The 23,365-nt window shown below is 40.0% G+C and overlaps 3 protein-coding genes, 3 long non-coding RNA genes and 1 pseudogene across 6 annotated transcripts; 2 read left to right on the top strand and 5 right to left on the bottom strand.

Moving 5' to 3' along the window:
• Positions 1-173: 173 nt before the first annotated feature.
• On the top strand, positions 174-2,125 carry LOC124192803. Its single transcript, XM_046586296.1, has 3 exons — positions 174-1,775; positions 1,846-1,930; positions 2,019-2,125. The coding sequence occupies exons 1-3, from the start codon at positions 1,341-1,343 to the stop codon at positions 2,045-2,047; spliced, it is 549 nt and encodes a 182-aa protein (XP_046442252.1). The 5' UTR covers positions 174-1,340; the 3' UTR covers positions 2,048-2,125.
• Positions 2,078-5,250, bottom strand: LOC124192799 (mannosyl-oligosaccharide glucosidase-like). The gene is made up of 6 exons (XM_046586291.1): positions 5,139-5,250; positions 4,950-5,033; positions 4,529-4,881; positions 4,292-4,469; positions 2,333-4,218; positions 2,078-2,266 (listed from the first exon to the last, which is right to left on the bottom strand). The coding sequence occupies exons 2-6, from the start codon at positions 5,013-5,015 to the stop codon at positions 2,209-2,211; spliced, it is 2,541 nt and encodes an 846-aa protein (XP_046442247.1). The 5' UTR covers positions 5,016-5,033; positions 5,139-5,250; the 3' UTR covers positions 2,078-2,208.
• Positions 5,251-6,457: 1,207 nt separating this feature from the next.
• LOC124192797 lies at positions 6,458-8,826 on the top strand. Its single transcript, XR_006873848.1, has 8 exons — positions 6,458-6,678; positions 6,824-6,932; positions 7,034-7,108; positions 7,172-7,300; positions 7,360-7,497; positions 7,616-7,938; positions 7,999-8,137; positions 8,304-8,826. It is a non-coding gene; the product is annotated as an uncharacterized LOC124192797 (long non-coding RNA).
• Positions 8,827-9,183: 357 nt separating this feature from the next.
• On the bottom strand, positions 9,184-9,874 carry LOC124192796. The gene is made up of 2 exons (XR_006873847.1): positions 9,671-9,874; positions 9,184-9,609 (listed from the first exon to the last, which is right to left on the bottom strand). It is a non-coding gene; the product is annotated as an uncharacterized LOC124192796 (long non-coding RNA).
• A 721-nt stretch (positions 9,875-10,595) lies between these two features.
• On the bottom strand, positions 10,596-11,294 carry LOC124192795. Its single transcript, XR_006873846.1, has 3 exons — positions 11,145-11,294; positions 10,714-11,040; positions 10,596-10,652 (listed from the first exon to the last, which is right to left on the bottom strand). It is a non-coding gene; the product is annotated as an uncharacterized LOC124192795 (long non-coding RNA).
• Positions 11,295-12,350: 1,056 nt separating this feature from the next.
• On the bottom strand, positions 12,351-22,606 carry LOC124192793 (kinesin light chain-like). The gene is made up of 20 exons (XM_046586288.1): positions 22,466-22,606; positions 22,223-22,406; positions 21,983-22,158; positions 21,805-21,913; positions 21,319-21,740; positions 20,851-21,255; positions 18,724-18,767; positions 18,131-18,374; positions 17,829-18,050; positions 17,668-17,758; positions 17,370-17,598; positions 17,212-17,299; positions 16,972-17,142; positions 16,696-16,900; positions 16,491-16,633; positions 16,269-16,420; positions 16,112-16,193; positions 13,508-13,656; positions 12,918-12,972; positions 12,351-12,837 (listed from the first exon to the last, which is right to left on the bottom strand). The coding sequence occupies exons 2-20, from the start codon at positions 22,374-22,376 to the stop codon at positions 12,742-12,744; spliced, it is 3,237 nt and encodes a 1,078-aa protein (XP_046442244.1). The 5' UTR covers positions 22,377-22,406; positions 22,466-22,606; the 3' UTR covers positions 12,351-12,741.
• On the bottom strand, positions 22,403-23,108 carry LOC124192537 (annotated as a pseudogene).
• Positions 23,109-23,365: the final 257 nt, after the last annotated feature.

Raw genomic sequence — 23,365 nt, 5'->3', positions numbered from 1 at the left:
GCATTGGATAGCTAGTTCCGCTTCCGCCGCACTTTTTCAATGAGGGCGTCAAAACCAGCATTTGTAACCCCATCTTTTTCTGTCGCAGCAATACGTCGACGTATGCACCGATGTATTATGTAAATTGCCAATTTTGAATTCTTATTATACATCCAAGGAAAACCGAGGAAAACAGAGCTGCTCCATTTCAATAAAATGAAATGCGAGCAGAAGATTCGCTTGTTGAGAAAGCAAAGGTCTTTGAACTTGACAATGTAGGCTACTTACTATACTCCACTACTCTAATCTCATGGTGATGTTCTCTCTTGAGACCGAGAGTCTCATTTTCCCGATACGGCTCTTATACCAGACGAAGCTTCTACGTTTTTAAATGCAAAATGGATATGACACTAAGATGATGGCAAGTGCAACATCGTATTACACCCTTAGATGTTGTTAGCATAAAAATAAATTGAAGTTTTTAAATAAAAGAATGGATTAAAAAAAGAAACGGTATTTTGAAGTGGAATCTGATCTGGGTACACGTTTGTAGTTCAATGCGCTGCATACTGGTCTTTAATTGGGCCGACTTGCGTTACCGAGAGAACGCTTACGGTCAGCGATCTTAATAAGGTAAATCGTACGACCTATCGACACAGCTCGGAGCGTGAAGCCAACTAGATGTGACAAGGGGAGGGGGGGTTATGGGTTACGATTTGCATAATAGGCGTTTTTCATGGGAACAGGGTGAATAGTAGATTGAGAGGTGAGTTTAGAAATAAGGTTATCAGTTGTGTACTGGACCGTGTATTGATGAAGGAGACATACAGGTTATATAAACACAATTTGGGAGGGGCAAGAAATTGAAACGGGTCTTTTGGTGAGATGCGGTGGTGATATCCGTTGAGCGCTGAGTGCACATCTTCGTGTGATTTTAATCGAGTCCAAAAATTGTCTTTATGCTATTCCCTTTAAAGGAACATCATTGTCCCACCCCCTCCAAAAAAGGGGTAATCCCCGCCCGGCATCCAAATTCAGTATCCTTCTACAAATCCAAATTTAATTTAAATTCAAAATAGATTTTAAAACATTCAAAGCTGGGGGATCGGATTATGCATGGCGTTCCAAAGAGCAAAGATGCTCTCAGTTTTGTTAGGGTAAGCATCTGGGCGTATTTTCAGTTTATGTAAGATTTTTTTAAAATGATGTGTAAGATGCACACAAAATATTCTATTTTAAAACAAACGAAAATTCAAAAGTATTTTAGTAATCGTAAGTATCGAATTCCGATGCAAGTGGCCGATTACTAACGGATCCCCCAGCTTGCAAAAGGTCTTTCAATTTCGTTGCACCGTCGAAATATGTTCAGTTTAGACGACGAAGACACTAGTCAGTCAGAAATTACTAGTTTTGAAGTGAGCGAGATGTCTCTTAACCAGTATTCAATAAATTGCGAAAGTGACGAGAAGATCTCGAAAAACAAGTCTGAAATATACCGACGGTTGGAGATTAATAAGAACGTTTTTACGACGGACCCTAATGATACGTCTGCGACTGCTGCATCGACCTCTCGTTTCGATAACCTTATCTTCAACGGCTCTGCATCGGTCCCAACAAGTTCGTTTATGATTTCGGATCAGTACATTAATGATGAGGTTGAGACTGTCAAAATTGTGAACAGCCCCGTTTGTCAAGAAGAAATGGGTGACGAGTTGCTAGTTGAATTCGAGACGATAGACTTGGCAGCAGCATCACCTGTAATTGCAACTGAAAACAGATGCGATAATTGGCCATCGGTAAGATCATTGGCTTCAGGATTGTGTTAGCGACCGATTCGTCACTTACAAGGTTTTTATTGTGTAATAGGCAGTCGATCAGCGGAAGAGGCGTTGCGTCCTGGCAGTAGTCATAGCATCAGTAGCAGGAGTTACAATTGTAATTGTAATCATAGGTACGTCTTCCAGTTCTAATTTTGCAATTTATTATTTCGCTCTCACGTTTGGCGCTTACTTATTTCAAATTATTGTTTTATTTTATAGTGCTACTTACGTTCAATCTCCACCGTTAATTGGTTGTTGAACAAGAATTTCGTGAATCGTATCACTTAACCTTTGTATTCAAATACATACAGTTTATTACTTTGGAATTGTGCCCTTTACATTGTTTTATCCCTTATTCCTTAAAAAATTAAAGAAATTTATAAAAATCTACTGTTGCAGATGATTTTTCTTAGGCGTAAGTTTCCGACATCAGTAATAAGACCAGTGTAGACCACCCAGTAAAAGGCCTTTAAAAAGAAAAAAAAAGTTAAATACTTGAAGCAAAATTTTATTTGAATTTTAAAAGTACTAACCTGCAGCCCTGTCCAGCACCACTGGCGTCGTTGTATTGCTCCCATATGTAGCCGGTTCTCTTATATTCTCGAAAAATATTGGCAATTAGGTTTTCACGTAGTTCATTATACAGCAAAGTTGCACGAGTTTGATGTGGTCCTTCTACTGTGGAGTAGTGATGCAACGCACGGACAACCAGATAATTCACATTGATCCAAATCGGACCACGCCAGTATGGGGGATCGTGCTCGGTGTTACGCTTGTTGTACAGCGGCGACGTTTTCGACAAACTTCGGAGTCCATATTTAGTCCAGAGTAGGTTAGGACTCCGCAAGTCAAGTAGGAGTTGTCCTAGTTGGGGTGAATCCGGTTGGAGAATTTCTATAATCAGAGGGAAGAGATTGACGTAGCCGAAGGTATCATCAACGTAGCGCAATGTAGGCTCTTCCAAAACCACTCGAATTTTGTCAGGTTTAGGCTGACCAGGATTGCTTTTAGGGCGCCGGAGTGTGACGTTGGACGAATGCAGGCCAAAATCAGCGTAACGCTTGGCTGTCGGAGACCAGTGCTGCGCATTCAGCAATTTGTTATCCGACAAGAAAACGAAAGCCTCGTGATATTTTCGACCGTCTCGACCAATAATATCTGCAATGGAAGCCATTACTTTGGCCGCGAGTGTAATCCAGCAACGCAAATCAAGGTGACGTTCATCTGGAGTTGGATGTGAAGCTCTAGGATAATCATCTAGTCCAGATGATAAGGATTTTGGGTTAAGTTCCCGGACAGATGCAGTGTCTCGACCTCTCCAGTAGTAACTTCCGGGTTCCGGGCCGTGCAAACTAGTGTTGAACCAATTGTACCAGGACACCAGGCGAGGCCACATGTCATTTAGTTGCTCCAGCTCTAGCGTGCTTATATCCCGTACTGGACGATTCTTGAACATAGCGTCTAATACTAAGAAAAAGGTTGGCGGATTCCCTTGATTATTTCTTTGCACCACGAATTCGTCAGGGACTCGAGCCCTTGCCTCCGAACCTAGAATTTGCTCACGAGGGATCCAACCTTCGACGTTCATCAAATCGAACCAGTGTGCCATGATATCAAATGATATTTCCCGGTCCCATTGACTGATGATTAAGTTGTGAAATCCTTCGTCCCAGAGAAATCCTCGTGGGAAGAAGCTGCGAGATGGGACGGCTGTGTAGAGTGGGGCATTCCAGTATGGCACGGGTTCTTTATTATGAACAGATTGCACTTTTGAGCTGCCGTAGAAATAACCGATACCTCCGATGAGATTACTCATGGCTGACACAGCAAAGTCTTGTTCCTCATCACTAAAACCTTTCTTTTGAAGGTGAAATTTGCTTTCAAACTGGTTTCGAAATTCTTTGCGATATTTTTGAAGAAGAGTGTCGTACGTTTCTCCTCTTAACATGGTCTCACGTTCAGCAAAGCTATTGGATTCGTAGACTACTTCCAGTTGGAGAGGCAGCTTTCCTGTAACTTGATGAACGACAAAATTGGGTTGTTTTAGCGTGTCTTCTTTAGGGAATAGAACGCCGGCCAGACTAATGTGGCGCTCCTTGGTCCTTTTGTCTTCCATCAGTCTTAATCCAGATTGTAGAGCATCTTTGACCAGATTTGGGCTAGCAACAGTGGTGCTAAGAAAGGCAGTATGGACGATTGAGTTCTGGTCGCTGTGATGAAAACTGACTCTGAAGTCTCCAAGCCTCTCAGTGTGCCCATGCACTGCAGATAGACCAAGGAATTTGGCAGATTGATTTGTATCTATTCCCGTCATATCCATATTATCTATCATTCTGATGGGTTGAAGTAGTCCCTTTCCATTATCATCCAAAGTTAAATAAAAGAAGAGTGTAACTTGTTGTCCCACTAATTCTTTCATCTGTAAATAATTGGTAAAATAATTAATTTGGCTAAAGCTAAAAGTATATGCTATTTTTTTTTATTTAGCCCACCCTTGGCTCAACATGAATTCTTGCAGTCCAATCTCCTCCATGGTTACCTCCAAGTTTTGTTATAAATGAAGTTTCTAATTGAATAAACTTGTCTATAATAACTTGGACTCCAAAATTTCTTCCATCATGTTCTCTCCAACCGTACTGCTCCAGGTTGTCTCCCTGATCACACAGATGCCTATATATTGAATTAATAATTAATAATAAAAAAGACATTATATTTAAATTGTTTTTCACCTCAGGTTCAAATTACCAGCTGCTGCTATATCGGGCATAAACCACATCAGACCAGCAAGCAATGAGTGAGCATCTCTTGATTTCATACCAAAGTATACTCCAGGTCTAAAGCTTCCCCAGTATCTTTCTGGAAAATCATGACTAGTTGGAAAGACAACCTTGTTTTCTGTCAACGGACTGTTAACTCGTGTTTCTAAGTAACCTTGATAGACAAACCAGGAAACAATACTAATGGTGACAACACCAACACCAGAATATAGGCTTCCAATTTTATGGTTTTTTGTTGTTGCCACATTAGATTTGGAAGAAGCTCCATTTTTACTATGAGGTGACTGATCAGACGATTTAAGTACCTTGAAAATAAATGGGATACAATACCGAACATTGATTAGATTTGTAATACCAACTTGTGATAACTTACTTTGGGTTTATTTTTTTTCACGTCTGATGCACCTGCAACATGCAGTTTTTTATTTCCTCCAGTCATTTTAATAATTATTAGTATCTAAAACACACACACCAAACAAAAATGACTTTTCTTGGTTCATGGAAGTTTTTCTGGTGTAAACAAGACGATAGATAGTTGTTGTTTAGTGATTGGCGTTATTACTTCGTTGTTCGTTCCCACGGTTGCCTTCGGTTTTTGCCGGCGAATGGTTACTGTTTAGCCGAGGGTGAATACTGTCAATAGTGTCAACTGTCAACTGTCATTGTCAAATCTAATCTCTACAGTCTACACTCTACAGACAAAGTAGAGATAGGCAGATGGCGCAAGGCGGCGGTAACTCCAACTTTTTTCAATGAATTTATTTGTTCTATTCAGTTAATCATTTACTCCAGCCAGTTTTACCAATTTATTTTATTGGTTATTTTCAATTTATTTACTTTCAGTTTATCGATAAAATGTATCATAGAGCTGCCTCTTTACTATTTAATCTTTCTGCATTTAATAAAAAGACAAAAAGTAAGTTAGGCGAACTTCTTTTTCTGTTGAATAAAAAAAAAGAAAGAACATTTACCTTTTGTTAAATTTGGTTGGAACTTGGAACCTGTCAAGTTTTTTGGCAGTTCTGATCGCGGGTGTAGTCTGGTAGTGGTAATCAAAAGATTCAAATTCAGTCCAATCAATTGTATATGTAAACCTCTGCCTACTCCCAAATACTTTTGAATACCGCACCACCCGCCACCCCACGTCGCACTTATTTGTTCTTACCTTTTAAATTGTGCCGCGCGCCTTGCGTCGCCAGGGGCGGCAGAGCCAAGAGGGAGGTCTTCAACGACTGCCGCAGTTAATTTGCGACATCACTAAGGTTTCTTGTGTCATTTATAAATAGTAGTTCCCTGTTTGGTAAGTTCAAATTAAATTAATTACACGGCATGTCGATACCGAAAAGATCTCAACCTGGTCTCCGATGGCGCACCAGTACGTTCCTTACCACACGTTCCTTTATTTGGTTACATTTGTGGTTTTTCACTAGCCCAGTCGAATTTTAGCTGCGTGACGATAAAGAAAGTCTAAAACCTAAATCTCAATAACTTATCTTTTATCCTGTTTCATGGTTTGTGATTCTTCTTACTGCATAAAAAGTCGACATCAAAAAGACAGTCTACCAGAACCGGAGCATCAATATTAAACTATTAAAGCTAAGAAGGTGTGCTTTAATAAGACTTCAGCACACCACCTGTGCCACTCGCCCACTCACACTGATTTGTAAATCATATTCATTCCATAGAACTTGTCAGGTCGATTCCGAATCTGGTACGGATTTTTCTTTTTCAATAATGTAATACAATTTTGTTGTTTTAATCACTTTAGTTGTTAAGCTTACTGCATTTTGTATTTCCAGTTCACAGTCGGACTTTTGCCGCTTGCAATTGCAGAGATGCCAGATGCAGACGTTTATAATTGCAAAACTGAAATGGCAATGTTGTGGCTTGCGTGTTATTTTCAAGATGGCTGCTGTCATTCGACGAGAATCGACAGCAACTGCAGTCTGCAGATCCCCATAGGCACATACCCTCCATACCCCTGCATAGGAAAACTTTTGACAACCACTCAACACAACAATCCGCCATTTAGCGTTTTGGATTTCGGTGTCCAATAGATGACATAGGCGTCGTCGTTTTCATGTGATGGAGAAAAGTTTATGGTGAAAAGTTTTCCTATTTTTTCCATGAAAATTACCGATGAATTCATCAGTTAATTCAAGTTCTTTTCTGTGAAACTTGTTTGTGATGTGATTTATTCCTTATGTGTGCTGGATCAAATTCAAAATTCCTCAATCTAATCTGTAGGAAGGAACGGGAAAGGAAACAGTGCATACAAATAGCCTACCATCACTATACCACCAACTCTTTTATTAAAAATCGTCGTTCTGCTGAATGCATCATGCAGTTAATACAGGTAAAAACCAATAATGTCTTAGTCACAATTTTTTTAAATACTTGTTCCCAGACTTAGTTAATATTCGTCTAATTATCAGCAGTTTCTATTGATCTTTGTAGGTCACTACCCCAGTGTGGACATATATGTTTGTTTTTCTGAACATATTTTTCACCAAATAATTCATTGACGTGCAAGTATTATTCTTCTTTCGGTTTTAAACTGTTATTTGATGTCATAGATTGTATTTTCTGTCATAGGGAAAGCTTAAAGCTTACCCATGGGTAATCTTCAGGTTAGCAGCAACAGCTTAAGAGAAGAATGTGAACAAATGCAGGGCACATACCAACATGTGCTGTATTTTTCTGAATGTTAAGCACGAGCAGTAGGTAATTAACTTTAGTTTATTGGATGAATGTTGGAATATTTATTGACATATTTCCTTTAGATTCAACATGACTAACTGTTTGATGCCAAAGTTAGTTGGAATTGGAACTCAACTCACTGTATGTACTCTAAACAGATAACTGGTGCGGTTGCCCTACAGCCACAGGCAGGAAAATCTTTCTTTTTTTTTCAGAAAATGGTAAGTTTAATTTTTTGTTTGACCCCCCAACACTTTCTGTTAATATTATAGATTTTTATGTTGAAAGATTTAAAAAGTCTGAAAAGCTAACTAATAACTTTGTGTATTTGTGTCATAGGGAAAGCTGCTGGAGTAATCTGGTGTTCATGCTCATTAATTTCATTTCGTGCCAGCTAGTGAAAGCCGAAAGGCATGTCGAATTCAAGTTGAGCTACTGCGTGTTGTCTCGAAGCAAGCAATCCAGCCGTTGCGTTCAGTCATTTGGAACAGGAATCTAAATTTTCTAATGGCTGTCAATAGGTGGCTGTCAAAAGTTGGTTGGAATGTCCACCAGGTAGCGCGAGTGTCTTCAGGAACGCATTTCGGCCATTTTGTTCCAAGACGCAGCAGAAATGGTTGCTGTTTGCTGGTCATGACGTTTCTCACGATGAAAATTAAAAGGTATTTATTGTTAATTTCCTATTGTTATTGAATTTAAAATGTTGATGTGAAAATTTACAGGTGATTTAGCACGTTGAAACCAATTTGCCAAATCATTCAACTGAGACTTGGAATTGCCTGTACATTGCCGAAATGGCGTGCCTCGTGTGTTTCGCTGCCTGTTCTTAGGCGTACGTCTCATCCCATGCAACAGTAAAAAGTAATTATTTTGATCAAATGTCTTGCAAAAGTACTACAGATTTAGTTAACATGACTAGAGAGTAGACCAATTTGCTCCGCTACTATAGAAACTCTTTGTATTCTTTTGTCATAACAAGTGTGTACACAGTTGTGTTTCTCGAAAATAATTTTCTTTTCTTAAATAGGTCTAACAAACACTTCTTAAACGCTGTTGGTTACCTTGTTGCAGCCAAATGGTGAAAGGTGTGACGAAGACAGATTGAACCATTGTATGCAGCATGCGGTTGCAGTGTTATCCAGAACTAGAAGTTGCTGTGCTGTTGTAGCTGAGCTGTTCCATGCTGTGCGGTTGTAGCTGAGCTGTTCCATTCATGACTTAAAAATTTTTGTGTTTTCATCCGTGTCCATATTTTGTGTTGCTGAGTTATAAGTGTGATCTGTTGTCTTTTGAGTTTTCATTCAATCATGCAGTATACGACTGAGGCAACCTGATCAATATCAAGTTTGACACAGTCGAGAACTGCTAGATTAAACAAGCTTTCTGCGCCAAACAAATAATAACTTGCATATAACTTGCATCATGTTATTATCGCGGTAGAGAAAGCAACAGGCCCCCCCTCCTGGGGGCCACGGGAAAAATGTGTAAAATTATAAATTTTGTATTAATTTTTGTTATAAATAAAATTTGTATATAATAAAATTTTCAAATGGAATTTTTCGCGACAATTTTTTAATAGTAACGTGTAAGGGGAATTTTTTTTAAATTTTTTTCAAAAACAAAAGTCTGGACTTAGCAGAAATAATAGGTGTGGACTTTAACAGAAATAATGCTGACTTTGAATTTTTAATAAAATAGTTTGTTGGACTTTGAATGATAGAAAAGAATTTATAAAAAGGAAAGAGTTTAGATATTATTGAAAGGTAAAAATAAGAGTTTGAATTTTTATTGGTGTATTTGGCAAGATCAATTGTTTGTTGGTTTACATAGCACTCAGAAATATGTTCTCACATCATGCAATTATCAGCAGGAGGAAAGGTACTTAAGGAGAAAATAGAAACTTGTGATTTATCAATCAATCTTGTATTTCAGCAATCTTTCAACACATACAGGTGTATAGGTCGGAGCAGTGGTGACATAGTCGTGGAAATTGCAATAAATATGAACCTAAGTTTGGTAGTAGTTTGGAGCAGAGCAATACTTAAATTCGTCGATGTAGTAAACTAGGCAGCGTACGTAGTTGTGTAATAGGCGGCTTCTTCGGTGTAGTACTTGGGGCTGCGGTGTTGTAGCTAGGTGTAGCGTAGGTCGTGGTGTAGTAGATTGGAGCATCAGTGTAGTATTTCTGTTCAACGTAGCATGAAAGAGCAGCTTTTGTGTACCAAGTCGGGACTGCGTAATACTTGGCCACCTCAGTTGTGGTTGTGTAGATCGGGGTAGATTAGTACTTTGCCGCTTCGGTGTAGTAATCAGCGGAAGCCTCGGTGTAACAGCTGGGAACAGAGTAGCATTTAAGAAAATCGGTGCAATAAGTAGCTGAGAACAGAGTAATACTTAGAAGCCTCGGTGTAGTAGGATAGGCAGTATAGGTAGCCATGTAGTACTCCGTCGCCTAGATTGTGTAGTAACTAAGGGCAGAGTAATACTTCAGGGCATCAGTGTAGTGGCTCGGGGTAGCGTAAGTTGTGGTATAAAACTCCGGTGCTTTGGTGGTGTAGTACTTGAAGACTTCGGAGCAGGAACTGGTCGTTGCGTAAGTTGTGTAGGAAGGCGGCGGCGTTGCGGTTTGGTTTCCGCCATACCAAGGAGAAATCGCTACACCAGCAGTCGACCCAGCCATCAACGATACAACACCCAACAGCACCACAACGCTGTAGTTGACTAAACAGTAAATAAATTGAAGCATTAATATTAAATCTTAACAGGCATATTAACAAATAGAAAAAAATATAATTGATACAAAACTTAATGTAAAAATAAGAATAATTACCCATAATTGCGAATCGGTTACACGATGAGGAAAGCAGCTGGTGACAGATAGGGCACTGCAGTTCGGGCACTTCTTTTTTTGACGACTCCTTTTACGCACAGTAATACTTCGGTACGTAGGTGTAGTAGCTCGGGGAAGCGCAGGTTGTAGTGTAGTACTTGACCTAGTACTTTTTGGCGCTTCAATGTTGTAGTAATGCGGGGCCTCGGTGTAGTAGGCAGGGGCAGCATATATAGACGTGTAGAATTCCGCTGCCTTAGTGATGTAATACTTGGGAGCCTCGGTGTAGTAAATTAGGCAGCATACGTTGTTGTAGGCGGCTTCTTCGGTGTAGTACTTGGGGGTTGCGGTGTAGCGTAGGTCGTGGTGTAGTGAACTGAAGCATCAGTGTAGTATTTCTGTTCAACGTAGTACGAAAGAGCAGCTTCTGTGCAGCAATTCGGGACAGCGTAATACTTGGCCGCATCAGTTATGGTTGTGTAGATCGGGGCAGAGTAGTACTTTGCCGCTTCGGTGTAGTAAACAGCGGGAGCCTCGGTGTAGCAGCTGGGAACAAAGTTGTATTTAGGAAAATCGGTGCAATAAGTAGATGAGAACAGAGTAATACTTTGGAGCCTCGGTGTAGTAGGATGAGGCAACATGCGTAGTCATGCTCCTTGCTTGCTTGGTGGTGTAGTAATTCGGGGCAGAGCAATACTTCAGGGCGTCAGTGTAGTGGCTCGGGGCAGCGTAAATTGTGCTATTAAAGTCCGGTGCTTTAGTGGTGTAGTACTTGAAGACCTCGGTGCAGTAACTGGTCGTTGCGTTGCTTTTGGGTAATAAGGCGGCGTCGTTGCGGTTTGATATCCACCATACCAAGAAGACATCGGTACACCAGTGGTCGACCCAGCCATCAATGATTCAACACACAACAACAGCACTACGCCATAGTTTGCTAGACAATTATAAATTTAAACATAAATATTACATAATAACAGGCATACATAAAGATTAAAGAAGGATTGATACCAAACTCTATGTAAAAGACAGAATATTTACCCATGGATGCGAACTGACTATACGGTGAAGATGGCAGATGGTGACAGATAGTGCGCTGCAGTTGTTGCCGTGTCGGAGATGCTCCCTCGACTGACTTACCTTCGCCTTTTCTCTCTCCTTTTATACGATTTTTTTATCACCCTCACCTCTTAAGCCTTGCGGTTATTGTAGCTGCTTGAAAATGATGAAACACGTCCCGTTCTCACCCAACCTCTACACCACTGCATGACACGTTTTATGTAATGATCTCCGTGACCTTCGAATGTGAAGGACAGGCGGACTGCCCTTTCCTTTTGCAGTTTGAAGTTTCTGGGGATGGGTCTACAACAACCAATATCAAAATGAATACCAAATGGTTTATGTAACACATCCCGTTCTCACCCAACCTCTACACCACTGCATGACAAGTTTTACGTGCCTTTCCTTCTGTAGGTTTACGTTGCTGGGGATTGGAATGGGTCTACAACAACCAATATAAAAATTAATACCAAATGATTATGGCTTAAAACTCACTCTATACCAATTGAAATTAACAATGGTTCCTAAACTTTTCAGAAAGGTTTTCTACCTTATTAGACTACATCATCTTGAATTATTACCACAGTAATAAAAAGAAACCTTGCAAATAGAAATTCTTTGGTTTTGGATGGTTTTGAAAGACAGCTTGCAAATTTGCAATATGGATTGGGCCATTTTATCTGTTGGTCACGAGCACTCTGCAAATCAGTGCCCACAAAAACTTCAAAAGTTGCCTGAAAATATTTAGTCAAGAATGCAAGATCATTAGCTAAATGTTATATTATCTATTTATTAAATAGAGTTTAACCGTTGAAAGTTTAGCCAAGCCACTTTTAAGAATCAAGACCAATAATATCGATGTGCAACAGGCACAATCTCTTTAAAAAATCACCTTCACTATAATCTTGTAACTTGTACCTTCAAGTTTCTCTAAGATGCAATATGCATTAACAACATCTTGTCTCACACTCAGCAATTCAGGGACTTACACTGCAAAAGAAAAATCATTTTTTAGTGCTGTCCAGGATTAATGAAATCTTTTACCACAGATTATCACAATCCGACGATTTTTAATAACTCTGCTTCAATTTTACTGACGACTTTGACTTCCATTTTCGCAAATCAACTGACCTGCTGGGTCTACAGTTAAAGCTACGGTTTAATGTAAAATATAGAGATTACAAGACATCAAAGCAATAGGATTTAATTATTTAAGTTATGCTCAAATACAATAGTTCGCGCGCGTCTTGTTCAAACACAAATTAAAAAAGGCAAAAAGTTTACAGTTTCCCATACGTGATGTAAGAAGAGCAACACAAAATGCCTTGTGACGATGATTACGCATGTCAAGTCAAATCATATGCAAAAGAGAAAGTATAATACGCAGCTTCAATCAAGCAGGAATATTAAATTCCGATTGAGAGTAGACAATGAAAGTCGCGTTAGGCTGCCACTTAATAACTAACGATTTAGGACTGCCCGATCACAGCGTGATGAAATAATAAACAGAAGTGCAAACAGTACTGAAAATTGCCAAAGAAATATCATTTGACGTTGTCTAATACTATAGTCTCTAACGCTACGTAACGTTAGCAGCGGCTGCAGCAGGAGACGGGCGAATAAATTCAATGCTCGTTGTCCGACCACGGAGTCCCATCAAGTTGCTTATAAGGCTCTGCGAATGACAAAGGATCATTATAATATTTGCATTTCAAATCAAAATCCAATTAAGTTATTAAATGAAACTATTCTTACCTGTTCCCGTTGAAACTGGGCATTAAGGACGGACAGGGAGTTTGACCGTTTCATGCTGTAACAGAATAAAAATTGCGAAAGGTTTAGTAACATCAATGCTTCTCTAAGTTTAAGACCGCATATTGCCCAAGTGAAGAATGTGCACAAAAAAAAAATGTCTCATTCGTATCTTGTGCAAGGGGAAGCCGAAATCTCTCCCACCTACTGCCGTCGTCTCACAAAATGATTCTACTTCTAAGGGAATACTTAAATTATTGATAATTATTAGAGTACAAGCACGAAAAATCAAGCAATACTGAACAATACAAGCCAAAAGTGTTCAATTAGTCAAGCGTCGTATACAGTTACGTCAATTCTGCCAAATCAATCAGATTTAAATACATCAAATACAACGAGCAAATGAAAATGACGGTGTTAATATAATTCAAGCAATACGGTAGTGGACTAATCGTAATTTGGCTTTAAAGAATAAAGATGTCTTGTTTTCAAAATTGATGTTGTAATTAAGGATGAAAAAAAAAAGGATTGGTGTGGAATAATGAGTGGGTTTGATAAGTTGAAGGGGAGGGAGGAGTCGATCTAAAACTTACCTGGAAGCCAAACCGGAAGGGAAGTCGATGGCCAGGGAAGGAGACGGGTCATCTCTCGTAACCAATTTCTGCATTAGTTTTGCACTGCTTTTCCGGATGGATGCACGCAGCTTTGAAAAGGAACCGCTGCGACGTGTTCGGCCCACCCACTTTATTTTTGTTGAACGTTTCGTTTTGTTTTCCCGGACAGAGGGAATCGTTAAGGGAGCAGAGGAAAAAGGATAAATCGAGGTTTCGTTTTTTTGGTGGAAGACATCAGCCGAGTCATACGAAAACAATCACGAACAGACAAGCGGAAATGAAAAAAAGGGAGAAAAAGAAAAGAAAATACACACACGGAAAATTTCGGTTAATAAGAAACCAAAAAGAGATTTCAATTATAGTCCACACTAACAGGCAAATATCTAAAAACAAATCTACCAACAAGCTTTAAAGTGAATATTGTGTCTAAATTATTCAAAAATCAACATTCAAGCACTGGTCATTGCGCATTAGTGAGGACGACAATCAGTAGTTTGGCTAATCTTTCCCGCCTTTCGCGTGAAAGCGATAACCCAACCACTTGTTGTAACTATCCGATACTGTCCGTGTGTGTTAAGGTTTAGGAAGGGGACTTGTGGAAATCTTTTCTAAATTCCGGACTAAAAAAATCGATTGAGCCATTCAAGTGATTGTATTATGCGAGGAAAGTATTTCAACAAAGATAATGGCATAAACTACTATAATATTAAGACGGTGGTGGGTGATTGAAAAGTGGCGGGACGAAGGTGAGGCGAATGTGGCCGATATATTGAGACAGTCGGGGGAAAAATTTTCCAGAAAGGTGCTTAATAAAAACCAAAACGACCGAAAACATGATAGAAACTCGATAATTTTAGCAAAACAAATATTATCGCAAAAAGTTTCAACAAAATTGGGAACTGAATAATTTTTTTTTTCATTAAAAAAAAATAATAATGAAGGAAACCTGATGGCAAGTCGGTTCCATATTTCAGGATTTTTAAATCTTTCCTCCCACCCCAAAACATGAAAGTTGTTTCCTATCGTGCAATATAAAGTCTCGTGACCAGAAGAAATACGAAGAACTAGCAGGACAAATTATAAACGAGGGAGGAAGGGAATTGGGGGAGAGCAACGTTGGCCGTTAATACAGGTGATAGTGTTTTTTTTTTTTTATTTTTCTCATATGTATATATAATGATTCTTGCGCATCCGCCATCTCAGTCTCTCAGGGGGTGTTTGCAACCTATCACTTCTCCTTGCTAGAGGCCACCTACCGAGTGAAACAACAAGATAAGCTCATCGAATGGGATACAATGACACCCAAGACACAATCTATTCAAAGGCGTGCAAATAACTGCAAAGGCATAGTGAAAGAAACTATCAGTCCAGTCTACTGAAGGGTATTTACTCCACGGATCCTAAATAAACAACCCAACACTCAACGTCGATGTGTTTCCGAGATTTTTTTTTTTTTCGTTACGATCCAAAGAAAAGTAAACATTGTGACTGAGATGCGAGTTTTCAAAAAACAATTTGTAGGGACGCATGGGGCAGCAGTGAATTTGTCATGCATATCCAACATTCCAGTCACGCTGACGTCGATTCTATGTTTCTGTTTTCTTTAGTTTGGAAAGGAAGGCCAGTGGAATATCAATAGAGAAAGATGAAAAATAAGGACGTATGGAAAGAACCAGTACAGCCGTGCTTCCTTGGTCGGGTGGACAGACGGGGATGAAGAATATGGATAAAAATTTAATGCAGCCGTAGTTGCGGATGTTTTGCCCTTTTTTGTTTTTGTTTTTTTTTGTGTTTTGTTTTTTTGTTTCGGGGAAAAGGTAAGACGTGATCACGTATGGAGTCCCAAAGCGGAGAACAGCTTGTTGCGGAGGCTGCCGGGCCCTTGACCCTGACTTGAACCGGGACGCGAATCAATGTCGGAAGACGAGTGAAGGGAGTGGCGAGGATACTATGCCACAGCCACAGGAAATATGTAAATAGAAACCAAAAAAAAAGATGGGAAAAAAAAACAAAAGATAAAAAAAAAATCAAAAAAAAATTAACTCTAAATTACTTGAAAGCGATTTTTTTGTTGAACCAAAAAGATTGACTAGCAAGAACAGTAGAAAGCGTTAAAAGACATGCAAATCAAACAGCCAAGAAATGTACGAGAATGAAAAACGCCATGAAAATCATGCAGAGTAGAAGTTGTTTGTTTTTGTTTTAAAAGGGAAAAACAATAAAACAAAACAAATGAAAACAGAATCGCGTGGTTATCAACGATGTTATTGACAGATTTCTGTCCGGCAGCCTCTTTCACGGTCCAATTAGTCAATCAACTGTCTTGGCGAGTCACTTACTAATGCGCAATGACGACCCAATTACTCTACACTCAATCAATCACACAAGAAGAGAGAAAAAAACATGTCCGGAAGCATTCGTCTACTCATTCTGAGGGAAGGATCTTTTTCTCTTCATCTCTTTCACTCTTTTTTCCTTTCGGGTTATAACATTATTCTATAGCTATACTTTTCTCACTAACTCTATATGGAACTTGTTTACAAGCATTCAAAATGGCTAGTTATTGTGATTGGATGCACTCACCTCGTCGGAGACTTCCGTGTGAACAGAGTCCAGGGACTCGTGGGATCCACGTCTGGCTGCGTTCTCTCTGGCACTCCGCGCTCTATCCAACCGAGAAATAAGTCTATTATATATATGAACTCAAATAGAAAAAAGAAAAGAAAATCAAGTTATTTACTTTGGATCAACGTTGGGTTCATTGGAGCGTCTTGAGCTCCTCAGTCGATTCATATCAAGCGGATGCTTGCTGCTGCTGCTGCGCATAGCACAATCTTCGAGCGTTTCGGCAGCTTCATATTTGCCTTGGCGTCGGTAGAGAGCACCAAGATTCTAAAAGCACGTAATTGATTTATTAACATGATTGAGACTGTCGGAAAGGATTTGAAATTTGCATAAGTACTTTTAGAGTGGTTGTAACTGTAGGAGAATCAACTTTGGCAGCCTTGTGCCACCCGCCATAATCACCGTAAGGTGTGTTGCTTTTGTTCTGTCCCTTGTTCTCCTCACGTTCCTCGGCCACTTGCCAAATGGTTTTGTTATCGCCTTTGTTTGCAATAAATCTCGATTAGATCAACGACAGCAAGCCATTTAGACTAAACGCTTACCATCGATAGCGCCAAATTCACGTTCATGAGCCCGTGTTAACACTTGTTTGTAGAGAACTTCGGCTTCTTTGTATTTGCCTTGTTTCAAATAAGCCGAGGCCAAATTATTCTTGGTCTTTGCCACGTTCGGATCGTCGGGACCCAGTTTGCTTTCGTATATTTCCAGTGCTCGCTGATAATACCTCTCAACTTCTTCGTATTTGCCCTGTTGCAGATCAAAGTTAGATTTCTTTTATTCGAGCTCATTAAAGGGTTATAGAGTGTAGCATTATTTACCTGATTCTGGCAGAGTAAGGCCAAGTTGTTGAGCTGCTTGGCAACATCAGGATGATCCTTTCCAAGAACCTTCTCGCGAATCTCGAGAGCACGTTTGCACAAAGGCTCGGCATCCTTGTACTTGCCACGCTTACCATAGAGGACTGCAAGATTGTTCAGCGTTGCAGCAACCTGAGTGCGTTTGAAAAGAACCGCATAAGCGACGTGTGAATGGGTAATAGCTTCATTATAAAATCATACGGCAGGATGGTTTTCTCCCAGCGTCTTCTCTCGAATGCTCAATGCATCGTTCAATAAGTTGGCCGCCTCTTTATATTTATTTTGGTCTCTATCAAAATCGAAAATCAATAATAAGCAGACTGAAAAAAAAAATCAATGTTCAATTGCGTCATCTTTACCGATAGACTAAGGCTAGAATGTTTAGCATCGTGGCAACATCGGGGTGGTCGTGACCACTCGTTTTCTCCAGATCTTCTAGCGCCTGTTTACACAGCGGGACAGCTACTTCGTAGCGTCCTTGTGAAGCATACTGGATAACTAAATTGTGCAGTGTCCTAAGTCGAGCGGGAATTTCATACCCTGCATTCGCTTGCTGTGCTAATTGCGACGGTGGAGTAGGTGACATTGCTGTTGAATAAGAAATGGCTGGTTGTTTAAATGTGTTCACTACGTCGAAATGAACTAAAAGCAACTTACGACCACGTTCATCAGCATCATCATCCGGAAAGAGATCAATAGTTGGATCGTCGCTTTTTTCTTTTTGTGATACGTCCGATGTGGACTCTTCCTGCGAATACAAAGATTTTCTTTAATAATATTTGATCCCGCCAAACCAAGGAAAGGCATCGATGACATACCTGATCGGCATCATATTTCTTGATGGTATTGACAAACTCGAGATGTTTTTTGTCCTCTTCTAATTGAGCAACGGCTTGTTCTGAAGCCTGAAGGCGTTGCTGTGTATTGGCCAACTCGTCGCGAAGCCAGGCGTTTTCTTGACACAACCGACGCACTTGTGCACGTAATTTTTGTTTTTCCGCTTCCAGCGCTTGCAAGTGAGTCGCCAATGCCACCATAACCTGGAATCGAGAAAGGAAATTGCGGCTGTCAAAAACGTTGTTGGAGATTAAAGATCGGAGAGGAAAACAAATGCACTTGCCTGTGCTTCCCCGAGTCCCAGATCAATCATGTCGAGTGATTTCTGTATCAGATTGGCTTTCTCTTCGATGACATTAGCATCAAGCTTTTCCTGAGTGGCGGCTTTTAGAGATCCGTTGAGCCCTTGCAGGATGGATTGGTGCTCAGCTCGCAGGGCCTCCAAGCCCTGTGACACCGTCTTGGTGCTGCTGACGATCTCCTCCTGAGTCATGGTTGTTGCTTTGCTGATGCTCTCCAACTTGCGCCTATATAAAGGAAGACAAAACGAACAATGAGCTTAGAATCACAACGAGAGACACAAAAGTTTTGTCAGTTATATCGATAGCATAGCAATAGAAGCTTGCATGCTGCCATACAACCACCCTCCAGACGACGCTGGGGGAGTCGGATTGAGCAATGTATGCGATGAGCATGGTGCGTGACTGGCAACGGGCACGTATTAAGGCATTTGGAAGGTTTCATTAAAGAAGAACGAGTAAGGTTGTCTTTTGAATGAATGCCTTTTGGAACAAGGTCCCGAATTTAAATAATTATACGCCACACCTTGAAGGAACCCAGCGTCACAAGCTAAACTTAGACAAAATGCAGACTTACAAACGATGTGCTTGTAGCACCGATGACATCACCGACACGTTTTCCTCAAAAACATTAGACGACAGATATTCAACGGCAGTTCAGAGTCTTGTGTTTTCTGCTAACTAACGGACGCCGCACGCGCTTCCTCGCGATTCAAATGTTTTCATTAAGACCACATAAAACCGCTAAGATTCGGCAATCCGCTCTATCCACGTACACAACAGGGAAAATACACACACCAGCACGCGCTTTATCCTCAGTCAATTCGTAAAGGACGAGCAAGAAAACGATACGGCCTTCGCGTCTCAGAGCAACGACACGTCAGACGCTCACCAGCAGGGACTATGGCACGTTAGCTTCACGCTATATTGATTCCTTTTCTCAGCCCAAAAGAGGGCAACAATGCGCATGTCCGTGCGCCGGCTGAACCGATGCGTAAAACCCGCAAACCAACCCACTCGTAAGGTAGTGTACCGTATCGTCCTCCAAACTATCGATTCCATATGCACATTTTGTACGTCGAACGGTCTCTCGAGTTAAGCAAAAAATAACGAGTAGCACACGGTTGAATGATCAAGGTTGAAACAATAAAATTAAAAGGCGAGAAGGAGAGTTGATATTTCACATAGGGTTGTATCCGCTGACAGCTATGGAATGATTCCAGAATGCAAGTTATTCGTTAGTCGAAAACATACAAGTCAGCTGACCGGTATAAGAATGTGACTGGCTATGCAGTCGAGGATAGGCCCGACGATAAAAAACGTTACGAGTGGAAGCTTCGCTGCAGGCCAAAACATTGAAAGCAGTCGGCGTTACCGATGGCCCCCTGGTTTTGATGTGTGTACAGGTATATCATAGAGCCACGCCGGAAGTGGGAGAGTACATGACAAAAAACAAAGAAAGCAAAGCTGATGGCCTCCATTTTTCTAAAACAAAACCAGTAGCCACACAAAACCAATGTCAGGTGAAAGTGGACGTGGGACAAGTGAACTAAATTCTTATCTTCTAACCAACATCTTGTTTCTTGCTCCCCGAAGATACATGAGAAACCTATTTCATGACATGAATAACTGAAACTAAATTATCTCAAATTTTAGATAGCTAAAACTGATGAAAACTTGACTACCCATGTTAGAATTATGTGCATTACACTCATTTTCAATACACAAAAATTAAACACATATATTTTTTAACTTTGTAGGCAATCTGGTCCTCACAGACCCCGACTCATCGCCATTTCACGTGTAATAGGTTTTTTAAAGTGAAAATTATTGTACCAAACAGTGCAAAATAGTTGGCAAACCCCCTAAACTTGTAACAATGTCATACTAGGTATTGGAATTTAGAAGTGGAATTAACTTTAAAGAATGACTTACGATGATTGCAAAGATTCAGGAGACGAGAGACACTAATCAATTTCGACGAGGACTCCTTAAGATTTCGTACGAAAGCTGAATGTCGTTCGAGAGAGCACACGTCACTTTGCCTTTTCCACCATTACTAAGTCTTAGTGTGTTCATGTACCGCCAACAACAACTGGCAGCAGTGAAGTAATTGCGACGCCTAACTATCGCCGTCTATATTAGCTATCGATTATTAATTCAACTTTTTACTTGTTTTTCTCCTTTAATGATGAAAAAGAAATTATCCATTTATGCTTGTACAATTGTTTAATCTTTCTTCCCTTGACAAAAAATTACAGAAGCAATTGTGGATCCTTAAATCTGGACAAGGAAAATGGCACCGTTTCCCGTTTATAAATGAATCGTAACACAGGCGTCAATATATTTGCATAACTAGATGAAAATCTTGTTTATTTTTGAGGAAAAGCTCTATATTGAACGAACAGCAAATTCTAGAAGGGTAATTGAATGAAAAGAAGGCCATCGCCAGCTAAAAAAAAAAATTGGCCAAAATAGATGTATGAAATAACGGTGTAAGGACGAAAAACGGAAAAAGAAAACGCGAAAATGAAAATGAGAAAAAAAAAACACTACTTTTCGGGGTTGAATACGAGGCTACATCGATTGGTGAATAAGTCCCCGGCACCACTAAGAAATATGCTGTAGCTTGAACCAAAAATTGCATTCCTTTTTATTAGATGGCATCGATATCTAAATCTTCCTCATTATCGTCACTCTTGACCTTTACAGCCGTTTTAGTCGATAATGGGGCTGCATTTCTCTGCTCGATCAGGGTGGCGGGTCTTGCTCGATCATCGTATTCGATCTCAACATCAGAATCATCAGAATCTTCCTCTGATTCCTCTTCCGCCTCTTTCAGCCAGGTGATGAACGGCTGAGCCTTAGCCAAAATATCGGCATTGAGTTCCTTGCTGACGTACTTGCGACTTGGCTTTGAACCCCAGTCGATCATAACATCTTCATCGACCAAATCTAGATCGTAAAGTCCCTTGAGGATGTGTGGAACTTTCGGCAGCAGAGTAGCCTGGTTAAGATGAATGATGCACTCAACACCGCCAAGCAAGGCCTTTTGGGCTTTTGGGTTTCCTTGAGTGGAGCGAGACAGCAAAGTGCGGAAGCTTTTCATCTAATAAAACATAATAGAAAATGTTTTCATACGAATTATAACGAAGAGCCAATAAATTATTACCTGAGAAAGAATGTTGCTATCAAATATTAATTCGCACAGAATCAACGGTGCCTTATCTTTAACATCTAAGCGTTCAGCTTCAGAAACGATGTCCTTGTCGATTCCTGGTTTGGTTAGCATTCCCTGATCACGACGTTGTTTGACGAATGAATAGAACAAATCGATGCGTTCCTTCGGTGTTTTCTCCATGTCATCAGAGATGGTAAGCCCTTTAGCGCCATTAGTCAGGTCTTCCATACGTGCTTTTACTGCGGCCTCACTAACGTCTACGGCCCAGTCATCCTCATCGACGTCTTTAGTCGCGTCCAATTCGTTTTCTGATCCATCTGAACCCTTCTCTCCAGATTGGCCGTCTGATTTCTTTCCTCGCTTGGCTTTCTTGCCTTCAGTGAGAGACGCTCCTTGGGCAGCAGGGCTTAATTCTAATCAACGAAACGTAAAATTAGCGGTGATTCATTTGCTTTACTAAAATAACCGAATAAATACCAGGGGGATTTTTCAAGATGAACGTGGTTAATTTATGGCGCATATCCAATTGCCCATTGTATCCACAAGCTTTACAAGATTGCGAAATGGTTTGTTTCTTCGCATAGACCTGAGATTAAGTTACATTAGTATAATGGTTGGAAAATAAATTCTTAACAGAAGCAGAAATGGTCAATACCGTAAGAACAGTTTCTGGATTGTCACAACCAGGACAGAGAACAAATTTCTTGATAAAAATGTCAAGCATTTGCTGCAACTTTCCTGCTTCATGCGCTCCGTTGACGATAAAGCGATCATTCTTGATATCAAACTGCGTTTGCGCTCCTAATTCACAGCCGAAAAACTTGGTGGGATCTGAACGAGATTGAATATTTTGATTTGAGGTTGGGTAAAAAAAAATTTCGAAAATGTAAATTACATGTTGGTGGACGTCCTAGTGCTTTAGCGACCTCGGTCATGTTGACAATGACTGTTTTGATGCCATTTCCTTTACCTTCTACCTTAGCCAAGAGCCGAGGCATTTTGTAACGATAAAACGCATCCGCAACGTTCCGATTCACGTTAAGAGCCATTATAGCTATGGATTTGTTGTTCTGATTTACCTGTTAAAATGGTTAATAATCAATATTCATTCAAGTTAGTATTATGAAGAGTCATTTACCTGAAAAATATGCTACTATTGCATAAAAGTGGAAATGTTTTAAGGTGGGATGATTGATGATGAAATTTCCTACTTTTGAAAATAGGAGAAAAGGCCTGTTTTCAAAACCAAATAAGCAAAGATGTTGTGATTGGGATCAAAATCCACCATGGAGTTTAAGGCCTGCTCTTCAAAATGAATATGATGGATGACATGAAAGTCAAAGTGGCTGTAATCACCACTCAGGAAGTGCAAATAAAGGACTTTATCTCCTTTAACTTCCAATGACGACCACTGGAAAATTTTGATATTCTACAGAGAAAAAATAATTACAAATTTATCCAACAATTGGTGTAATCGCAAAATATAAATACCTTTGATTTGCCAGATGGCAAGGTTTGGAAGTCAACATGCACGTTGATGACGATGTCGTTTTCTGGGGCTGAAACACCACTGCTGACCAACCTCCACGACTCTCCACTGATGGTAAAAAATCTACAAGAATTCAAATGTTAAAGTCAAAGACAATTTATGCCATCAACATACACCATCTGTACTAATTATGTTACTGACTATGGTTTTGAGGTATGCACAAAATGTTCATAATTGTTCCCTTAATTAGGAAAAGTAGTTTCATTTACCTGAATGAATATTCAAATTCATATAAAATTGGTTATGTCCTTCGTAGGGACTTCGCACGCAGCGTGAAGTATGAATGAGAGCAGGTAAGGCCACGATTGAAGAATGAAATGGCGAGAGGCGAGACCACCACCGAACACACTTTACGACTGGCAATCGATGAATTGTTCGTTAAGAACAATATTGACAACTCCTAAACAAAAATCAAAATTAAATATCTGGCTTGATCTGATACAACAGCATAAATGTTGTACTCACCTACAGAACACCTCGATGTCGTTA

The sequence above is a fragment of the Daphnia pulex genome, chromosome 4 (assembly GCF_021134715.1).
Source record: "Daphnia pulex isolate KAP4 chromosome 4, ASM2113471v1".
In the NCBI taxonomy this organism is placed as follows: Eukaryota; Metazoa; Arthropoda; class Branchiopoda; order Diplostraca; family Daphniidae; genus Daphnia; species Daphnia pulex.
This window is presented reverse-complemented; position numbering and strand designations above follow the sequence as displayed.